This window comes from Akebia trifoliata, chromosome 13 (genome assembly GCF_017979445.1).
Source record: "Akebia trifoliata isolate Shusen 1 chromosome 13, ASM1797944v1, whole genome shotgun sequence".
In the NCBI taxonomy this organism is placed as follows: domain Eukaryota; kingdom Viridiplantae; phylum Streptophyta; class Magnoliopsida; order Ranunculales; family Lardizabalaceae; genus Akebia; species Akebia trifoliata.
This window is the reverse complement of record NC_141387.1, coordinates 4,800,977-4,812,013: the sequence shown is the minus strand read 5'-3', so window position 1 is coordinate 4,812,013 and position 11,037 is coordinate 4,800,977. Positions and strand designations below refer to the sequence as shown.

Here is an 11,037-nt window from a genome sequence, read left to right as displayed (position 1 = left end):
ATGGATACAAACAACTCTCCAATTTAACTTGAAAAATATGCATGGAGGTAACTCATAAACTTGATAAAGTCAGCTCAAAATTGCATCGTATATAAGAACAAAAAAATGATTTTATTTATTTTAAGGCAGAGTTCTAACATTACAGAACCCATAGATCATTTGTCTCGGGATACACAAGAAAAGGATTTGTAGTTCTACGTATCCTAAGGCAAATGATTTACGGTTTCTATGATGGGCGCGTATGTTAAAGGGGGGCATTACAAAATCATTATTCTTTAAGATATTAAGAACAAGTTTTTAGGTATTTATAAATTTAATATTTTCTTGAGAAAATTCTGAAAACATGCGTAACTTTTGTTAAAATTCTCAATCAAATGTAATTGATCATTTTAATTCAAAAAGTGCAAAAGAGAAACATGAAAGAAAAGAGATGAATCTCTTTAAGCAGAGGTGATCTATTGATAAAAGGTAACGAGATCGTTGATACTTAGTCTATAAAAGTGATGATCTCGTTAAAAGGTAGCAAGATCTCTGCTATTTATTCTAAAAGTGACGATCTTACTGATTTATAAGAGTGATGATCTCACTAAAAAGCATGTTTTGGGAATTAAAATGTACAATGTACTGGAATGAGAATTTTTCCATATTCGAAGCACAAAATAATTAATTTACCTTATTTATAGAAAGGATGTCTAGCATGTTTTAATTGGTGATTAAAACAATTGGGCTGTGTGCTATTAGAAAATGACTTGATTTGGAGTCCGATTTGTTTTAAATTCCAACTAAAATGAGTTACGTAAATACCGCATGTTGCTATAGTAATGGTCGCGAGTCTTTATTCATGTCCTTAATGAACCAATGGCATGACGCCAGGTGTATTGAAAAAATATTAAAACAAAGCACTTGGACTACTTTCAAGGGTGGAGTCAGGATTTTCTTTTAGTAGGGGCAAACTTATAGTTAATTGGAGGGGGAGGGGGCACAAATTGGAGGGAGATGAGGGAGTGGGGGCAACACGGTCAAGCGGAGCATATCAGTAGTTCAAAATACAAGGGTATCTCAAATTTAAGCATAAATTTAAGGGTATCTAAGATGCCCCCAAAAAGTTGAGTGGGGACAATTGCCCCCAATTTCTCCTTGCTTGCTCCGCCCCTAACTGCTGTGAAACCTTCTCTCTACTAACCAATCACTCCTGCTCATTTAATACACATAGGCATCATTCTATTGGTTCATAAGCTTAGCAAATAAATTCTAAACAGCAAATCTTTGTGTTCAGGTTTCATAGGCCCTACGTAATAACCCAAGCTTAATTTTAAGGCTCACAAGATGAGTAGAGCACTGGGCTTCATTATAACTGGCCCTATACCTTAATCTAATAATGATTCGACCCATTATAACTATCAGAGGCCTGTTATGCCACGCTTGGGCTTGGGCATGGGCTCAGATAATTGCCGGTCCACCGTTAGCACCCAATCATTTTCTTGTGAATCCCTAGGGAATATCTTCCATCACAGCCGTTCGTTTATCAATAAATGATGATAAAAACACCAATGGATGAGTCAGTGAATGATGTTAACGTCTGAATGCGATGCGCACAGCCCATGTGTATGTGTGTGTGTGTGTGACACGTTGCAACGACTTCAATAATTAGAAAACTCATAATTCTAACATGGAAGAAAAACATTGGGACAGATGGAGATTAGTTCCCCGACAATGCATGTGTGATGAAAGGGAAATGACCATTAATAAGAAGTGCTTACTTGTGACCCCATACATCAAAAGCTGGCATATTGGGTACATTATTTTATTTTATTTTTAAATATCATCGAAGTGCTTCTCTCTCTCTCAACTATGTGAAGTCTTTGTATCCACTAAGATATTGAATAACAAAGTAAACTTTTCCATCCACTACAAAACCGACTATGTTATGCTCATACGACACCTTATAGGTTTCCTTAGTATTTTATTCATTTGGGATTCAAAAGCTTCTTATCTTTATGAAGTTGAAGGCAATTGATTTAATTCAATTCGTGGAACAATTTTGATATTAATTGAAAAGCTACTAACATCATTGGCTAGACCAAACCATTTAAGTGATTAAATTTTTTATTTTTAAATTTGAAGCCAAGGTTCCTTTGTGGATTCATGACAAACTTTAATATCTTGGAAGATAGATTTTTCATATGACTAATGATTTTTTTATGCCCCCACCATAGAATCGTAGATCATTTGTCTCGGGATATATAGAATCATAAATCTTTTCTTGTGTATCTCGAGGCAAATGATTTACAATTCTATGATGGGGGCGCCAGATTATTACGACTCTTTTCATATATATACCTCAAAAAACCACATTATTATTTTTAGTTATTGATAATGTTGGGCATGCAGCATCCCCTTGGGGATATGGATTAATTTTGGATTGCAAGTCCCAACCCCTTAAGGTTTTCTAATATGTAACAAGGTGAATCAAGTGACCACCCAATTTCCAACACACGACCGAACGAAGCAAAACCTCAGTCACTAGTTTTATCTAATCATGTTTTAATATGTTTAAATTAGTAGATTATTTATTTATTTATTTCTATTTCACTCTCTTGAAAAGTTGATATTTAGATTTATATTTTTAACATATAGTAATTTTCTATAGTACGAGAACCATGATGAAATCCATAAAACACTGACGCAGACCTCTCATATCTCATTGTAAAGTCTATGCTTTAAAATTATAACATATGTTGAGGGGTAGCAATTGATTGGACATCTAAGAGTAAAGCACGATTTCAATGCAAGTCGCGAGAATGATATCAAATCGAGGCAAACTCTGAATAACAAGAGTCAAGGTTGGCCATTGAGATGATGGAGGATAAACTTCAAAACACTAATTATCAATCATTGACCAACTTACCTATCACTTGTTTCTACGCATTGAATTTCTAGTAATAGATCCATAATAATAATAAAATGCGTTTGTGCTTGTACCAGAAGAAATGAAAGAATAGATACAATAAAACTAAGACAATTGTTGTATGAGGCCTACTTAGTGTTAGATGTAGAGACGCATAATAGATTGATATAAACATCATTTTCTATCCCGTAATAAAATCAATTGTTGTTGATACCTGATCGGTTGTAAAGCTTGCAATAGAGATGCAGAGATTAAGATTAAGAAATGGACTTTGGGTAAGTCGAATTCGTTCCACAGGGACAATGAGGATTCAAGGATTCATTCGGATAAAAATGCCAAAACAGAATTGGAAAACAGATTTTTCTTAAAAACAAAATTGATTTGTTTAAAAATAGAGAAGCAATTAACAACTAATTTGTAAATGAAATTGAAACTACAAATAGAGATTGAAGAAAGAGGGTGTGGAGAGGTCAATTCAACCTTTGCAATTCATCCAAAATACTGATTTGTTCTAATTATAACTCGATCCACGTAGCAAGTCATTGCTCGTGGATCGGAAGATAAATCGAGTTAAACATTGATGGTAACCAAAGAGTATTCATGAGAATTCCAACTTCAAACAAGTGTAACTGACTTATACTTCAATTCTTCACATAACATGATTGTTCTTGAGATTATCTAAGTAACAATCATCTAAGCTTGATTTGAATGTATAAGCTTGCTAGTCTTGTTCTAAGAGGAATTTCAGAATTAACACATAAAGCAGAAAGAAAGAATTTAAAACAACATAAGTAGGATGAAATTGCTCCGGCATTCTTGACCTCTCTACGGAGAGTCTAGCCGATCATCGCAAGATTCATATTGCAGAAATTAATAACAGAATGAAGAACATGGGTGAAGAAGATGATGATCAATCTAAAATCCTTATTTATAGCTCTCCCAACAATTTACAAAGAAAAAGAATTGAGCACTCTTGATGTTCTCACTACACTCAAGAGATCTCTCAATAGAAAATTACAGAAAATTAAAGAGAGGAACAATCAAAAATTGGAGAGAAGAGAGAGAGCAAGGAGAGGACCCTTATCTAAAATCAACCCTTCAATTTATAACATTTGTATTCGGGTAATCGGGTCAACTTTTCGGATGATTTGCTTCGAACTACCCATTCAGTTACAACCACCGAAGCAATTGGAAGCTTCTGTGAAAATCTCGAGGACAAATTCCTCGAGATGGACCGCGCGCGGTCATGCCTAGCCGCGCGCGGTGACGTGGCGCCCAAATCGATCGAGATTTTTCTGGATGCTTCCTTTCGACTCGTGTATTGTAACCGTAATTGTTTCGCGATTTGTGGCTTCCATGTGCGCTACAATTAACACTAATATATCATTAGCTTTATTAATTTGGATAAATAAAATAATTTTGTAATTATTTAAAGGAACTAACATTTATGCAATGGTAATCTTAATGCAATTACGGTCCCAAAATCGAATAGTTGGGACCTTATCAATACCACCTTCTCGATTCTTTCTTTCATAATTTAGACTCGGAGAAAAAAAATAATAAGACGGCCCTATGGATAAAGTGGTCAAAGATCCATAATAAAGTCTGCCTTTGTAAACAACTTTTAGACACTAATTACCAATCTTTGACCAACTTGCCTATCAATTGTTTCCAATTCTTTTACGAAGACATGTTGATTTCTCCCAATTACAATAATGGGATCCAAAATTGAGATAGATTCCATGCTTCTTCACAACACTCTTTTACGTAACAACTCAAATCATTATCTTAAATCATTTTAATTATCTTAATCTTCACAAAATAATACTCTAAATAATAAAATGAATTAAATAAAAAATATAATAAAATTAAAAGAGATGAAGAGAAAAGATAATAAAATGAACCCATAAAATTATTGTTTACATTTGTGTTTTATTATATAAATTTAACATCAGTTTGACACATTCCTGTTACAGTAAAAAAAATAAAGTAATTCTCTTTTATTACTTATTACTCATTTTAAAACCATCACAAAGCCAACACGTGTCAAAGTAACAAATCCAAGAAGATATGCAACGTGTCACACGTTGAATAACATTGCAACGTGTCCAATAGCCAATATCTCACTAGAAAAAGCCGTCCTACTTGTAAAATTTCTCCTAAATTCTTCTTCTCTGTTTCTCTATGGCTCGTTCTGTTGAGCCACTGGTCGTCGGAAAAGTGATCGGAGACGTCCTTGATGAATTCTCTCCGACCGTCAATCTCACCGTTCGTTACGTATCGAAACAAGTGGCTAATGGGTGTGAGATCAAGCCTTCTGTTACAGCTGAAAAGCCCATTGTTCAAATCAACGGTTCTCATCTCTCCAACAATCTCTACTCTCTTGTAAGTAAATTTTATATATAAATAAATTTACTAAAAATAATTTTTTTTAATTTTTTAATTTTTGTGATTTTAGAGATATTTATGTTGTTTAATTTGGATTCAGCAGATAATGTGTGATCCTGATGCACCAAGCCCAAGTGAGCCAACTATGAGGGAATGGCTCCATTGGTAATTTAATTTTCTTTTATATATATATAAATATAATAAAATAAGAGGGGCAAATTAGTAAATATAAGAGTTGTTTAATTAATGATCATAGACGATTTTGATACAGGATGGTTGTAGATATTCCCGGAGGATGTGATGCTACAAAAGGTTTGTCAAATTCTTAAACATAATATTATTCTAACATTTATTATACCTTTAGAAAATTGATTTTTCAAATTCAAAATTATTAATTTGAATTTTTTAACAAAGTTTTTATATAATTTGTGAGGGGCCGAAAATCTAATTATGCTAATTTACATATTACAAATCTAGTATTAGTAATTAGTTCTCAAGAAATTTCCCAAAATTCTTTCCCTTCTACCTTTGAAAAGTTAAAATATTTAGGGAATTAGTTCTTTCTCTTCTCCCATTAAAAATTTTAAAAGTTAAAAAAGTTTTAAGGATTCTTGTTAGGTTTAACTTATGTTATCTGGTTCGTGGGTTCACTCGATTCGAATTTGGGTTTGGGGTTTGCTACTCTAAAAGGAACCTAGTTCGTAGGGGTGCAATTTGGTCCGGTTCAAACCAAGAATCGAACCAAACCGATAGCTTTGGGATGATTTTGTTTGATCCAATAGGATTATGAAATAAAATCGATTTGATCATTGAAATGTTTTCTATGAAAGTAATTGAATTGAAGGTAACTAAAAAGGTACATATACATATTTTACTTTTAATAATTGTAGATGCAAAAAACTTTCACTACCTCAAGATTCTCACTGATTGAATGATTTCTTCCTCCTATGCTCCTGGGTGTGCCTGCAACACCAACTAATTGAATGGAGTATCAGGAGAAGGAATTGCGTACTTTTTTAGTGCCCATCTATCTCATATTTATAGAGTTCGAACCCCGACATCTTCAATAATCTCCTTTCTATCTGTTTTAGTAGTTTTCTCTTTTTAGGATTGTATTTATCTCTCATTTCATATTTATTCATTTCTTTTATTTAGGGATTTTCCCTTTCCTCTTCAAATTCATGTTCTTGCCACGAACAAATCCCTGATTCTCCGGGGATTCCTTTGACCAAACTTCACCTTGATTTGACGTCTCTTATTCTCCGAGCTTTCATGGTCCGCCCTTCCATTATTATGAGTTTTGATCATCATCCGACTTTTCTATTTAGTTGGGTCTTGGAAGTGGAACCTCGGCAATCCCCTTTCATTTACAGTCCTAATGTGCCATGTGTCACTCCCTGATTCTTCATCAAAAATATCCTTCACAATAATGATCTTAAATTTGTAAATCAAGCCATCCGAATTGAACCAAGTCTTGACCATTGTTGTTGGGCCTTTCAATAAATCAATCGTCAACCAAGGATTTTTAATTTCATTCTAAAATATCTCTTATCTCAATTGGGAGAGTGCCCCATCCCAACCTTGGACCATGTAGTTCGAACGTGAACTAAATAATCTCTTGACCTTGCTTGTGTCAAGTCTTCATAAATCTTTATATAGTAACAAAGTATCCTAACTACGTGATCTAATCTAAATATATGAAATTGAGAAGTGTGGGCTATCCATCAAACCGATCGTCGAGATAAGACAAAAAAATACAGATTTCCTATAGATGAGTACTAGTCTTCTAGGGATTAGTAATGATTGTGGGGGGTTCTATTGCAGGAAAAGAGGTCGTCCCGTACATGGGACCTCGGCCTCCGACTGGAATTCACCGATACATATTCGCTTTATTCGAGCAAAAAGGTCCTATGTTGGTTGGGAGTCAAGCACCAGATGCCCGTGCTAATTTCAGTACTAGACACTTTGTTGCTCAGAATGGATTGGGCCTTCCGGTCGCAGCAGTATACTTCAATTCTCAGAAGGAACCAGCAAAGAAACGGTGATTCGCCTCTCTTTTCGATCATTTTGATTTTTCTTTTTGTGATACCGTTTCAGGTTTGTAAAATAGATGGTTAATTTGTTTTTAGGATGAATCCAATCTGATTTGTAAGTTTTATTTTATTTGGAGATATCTATTATGTTACAACTTACAACCACCACGAAATTCAAGAGCAACTTATTGTGAAATTTTTTTTTCTTTCAAATGTTTTTTCGTACAGAATAATTAATTTTATTATTTTATATATAATCTTCTATGTTATTGTTGAGTCTTATATATGAATATCTACTAAGTTAATTTATAACAAAAAAATATATAATTGCTTGCATTTCAAAATATATGTATACAATTGCTTTTAGTGAGACAATTCATGACTTGATCTATGGTGGGTGACCATTTCGTAAAGATTTATTTTGTTTAATAAGTGTGCTACGTTGTTAAATGAGTCTTAATACCAATGCCAAGGGAGTGTTTCTTTTGGATGTAGAACCTGATTCTCGGTTCTAATTATGAATTTTCAAAATCATATTATAGAAATTGATTTTCAGAATCCAACTTGTTTGGCTAACACTATTTTTGAAAATGGATCTTGTAAAAAAAAAATTCCAATTACATTTTTTGATATTGAAAACAAAAGTAAAAATACATGTCTCAGAGATTAAAGATAATGGATTTTTGAGAGAAAAAATCAAAGAGTTTTGGAAAGTTAAAAGAGATGGGTCATTTTTTATTAGTTTTCATGTAAATTATACCTTAAGAAGCATAGTGCGATTATCCAAAAAATTATGATGATTTGTACTTCAAAAATTATTATTATTATTAATATTAGTCATTATTATAATTACAATTATAATTATTATTATTACGATTGTCTTTTTTTTTTAATATTTACTGCTCCTATTATTAATAATTATAATTATATTTATATTATTATTAGTTATATTATTAATATTATTATTTCAAGATCGGCATAAGTGGATTGTTTGTGAGGATAAGGAGAAACGGCCTAAGAATTATTCTTGATTCTACATGATTTTGATTCCTTATTATGAAAAAAATCAGGTTGATAATTCGAACCAAACGATGCATCAGATTCTAGAATCTAATTGTGAGGCAGAATCAGATTCTACAATTCGAATCAAACGCTCAAGTATTAAGAAGTAAATTGTTTGGTTAATAGAAGAGAAACTCGTGGTGACATAAAATTAACTTTTCAGAAGACGTATGGTTGATTTAACAGTTTAGCTCCTTTATTTGTTCACATCAAATCTCTACTCGGTTTGGGATTTCAAAGAATTAATATTTCGGATTTCAAATAATTAATATTTCGAATAAAATGGTTAAAGCAAAACATGGTTCAAAGAATTACCAATAAATACATATAAATTTATATGGAGTTTATGATTCTCTCCCTCAAATAAGATTGTACCCCTCCCCCCCCTACGGCCCATCATATAATCGTAGATCATTTGCCTCTGGATACACATAAATCTTTTTTTGTGTATCCCGAGGCAAATAATCTATGGTTTTGTGATGGGGTGTGTATCAAAGGGGCCATCTTATTATCACGACTCGTGGAAATGTTTACTTAGGAAAATCAATTTCTTGAAAAATATTAATTTTTTAAGAGAATGAATGTGGGTGGAAAATATTAAAAGAACATTGATTTTTTAGGTTTGGGTGTGGGGTAATCACTAGTCAAGAACGTAGCCCCAATTTTAGTTACTGCATTGCACAAGTCGTTGTGGGCAATGCCTACCATTCATTGTTTACTTGATTCAACTTCTACAGCGACCTTTATATGTTTTTTACTCGGTTCAACTTCTATCAAGTAGGAAGATTTAAATTTGGATCCAAAGCAAAATTAGGAAATTAATATTTCATTTCTCACTCTAGGTTGTCGACTACGCGAGGTATGATACCAACGACGTCGTTAGGCCCAAGCCCAGACCATGTCCAGTTCATTGGAAGCATTTGAATTTACACTAATTATGAGATCATAGTATGTCTACTATTGACAAATTTCATTCTTTGAGCAGGCAGGACTTTAGTCCTGGTAGGTCTGGAGATAGAATTGGGCTGCATCTAGAGACCCAATGAATTAGGTTTGGACTTTACTTAAAGCCCACTAGATACATGGGCAGATTTTGGATCTATTAGACCTAACTTTAATCTAATGATCTAGCCTATTAAACCCACAATTGGTTCCTTATTGGTCTGGCGTTGGGTTTGAATAGTTAGGGCTTAAAAAATGAGGCAATAAAAAGAAGAAAGAAATTACATTGAGACTATTACTTATTCCAGTTCCGAGTTCTCAAGAATTCCAAAATTCAATTATTTCAACTAATGGTTTAATAACCGAACCAATAATTGGAACAAAAATCAAATTGGTTGGACCATGTTAAGATTCCAGTTCAATTTGGTTGGACCCATTTATATTTATCAAAAAAACTATAACGAGTGATTTTAAAAAATAAACCGACGCATTTATTAGTCAATTCGTTTTATTACAAAGTTTGGTCGGCTCACTTGTTTGGTCCCCACATGTATCAGGTAATTTTTGGGATAAATCCTTTAGCATAGAGCTGTTAAAAGAGTTTTGAACTCAAGACCTTCACTTTGTGAAACATGGTCTTGGCCATCTCACCAACCTTTGTCCGAATTTTAAAACACTCATTCCACCATAAAATAGGGTCTAAAACAGGTCGGGTTTGGGCCAAATATGAGTATATACAGATTCAAATTTTGTATTCGGGTCCTACTATTTAAAATCACATACGAACAATTTTATTTTTTACTAAATCCATATTCGGATAGTGAATTAATTAATTCAGGTTAGTTAAATAATTTCGATTTGTTCAAGGTTATTTCAATAAAAATTATTAATATGTGACTTGAACTCAAGACTTCCTACTTTATTAAGGGAGGTCTCAACAACTATGCCCAACACTTCTTGGTTGTAAAATATATCTTGACAAATATAAAATATAATTTACAAAGTAATATATCATTTCGATATAAGGATAAATCTGTATCCAACTCAGGTCAAGAGACATCAACTCATATCCGACCAATTTTTTAATTTGGATATACTTGAATGAATTAGACCCGCTTAATTCAGATCACTTGAATTTCAAATAAAATCCAACTCATTTTAAATCTTACAATAAAAGTTGGACTAAATTTGAGTTGGACAAGCTATGTAGATCTCTATTTCTTGGTATGAAATACTTGATGACATCTCCCCCATTGTTACAAAACTTAAAAAATGGTCAAGTTAATTTCTAATGCAACATATTCCTATTAATACTTATTTTAGTTGTATTTTTTATGCTTAAGTATCACTCTATTGTTTCTTTTTCTTTTTTTTTATATGTAGGAAAATGAGCCACGTTGGTTGACATCTCACGCGTGAAGAAGTCTATTTTGCCACTTTTCTTTCTTTTCTAGGAAAAGTCGTATAAACATTAGGATAGTTTATAATTTTATGAAGGCCAAAATTATAATACTTTTGGAGTCATCTCTGAATGGGTAATTAAAACATACCCCTTTAGGCTTTAGTGGATATTTGAGATATCCCCACTTTCAAAATTGATGATATACCCTCTGACTATGGCCTTCTTTGTGAGACTAACTAAAATGACATAAATACTCTCATCTTCAACCTCTTGCCAAAAATGATAAAACCCATTATCTTTAA

General features: G+C 32.9%; 1 protein-coding gene across 1 annotated transcript; it reads left to right on the top strand.

The window, feature by feature from the left end:
* Positions 1-5,062: 5,062 nt before the first annotated feature.
* LOC147387458 (protein MOTHER of FT and TFL1-like) lies at positions 5,063-7,525 on the top strand. Its single transcript, XM_086421825.1, has 4 exons — positions 5,063-5,293; positions 5,400-5,461; positions 5,568-5,608; positions 7,121-7,525. The coding sequence occupies exons 1-4, from the start codon at positions 5,093-5,095 to the stop codon at positions 7,339-7,341; spliced, it is 525 nt and encodes a 174-aa protein (XP_086277951.1). The 5' UTR covers positions 5,063-5,092; the 3' UTR covers positions 7,342-7,525.
* The last annotated feature ends 3,512 nt before the right edge of the window (positions 7,526-11,037 follow it).

Coding starts and splice junctions, on each gene's coding strand:
- LOC147387458 (XM_086421825.1), top strand. CDS start 5,093: ATGGCTCGTTCTGTTGAGCCACTGGTCGTCGGAAAAGTGATCGGAGAC. Junction 5,294..5,399: donor CCAACAATCTCTACTCTCTT/GTAAGTAAATTT, acceptor TGGATTCAGCAG/ATAATGTGTGATCCTGATGC. Junction 5,609..7,120: donor AGGATGTGATGCTACAAAAG/GTTTGTCAAATT, acceptor GTTCTATTGCAG/GAAAAGAGGTCGTCCCGTAC.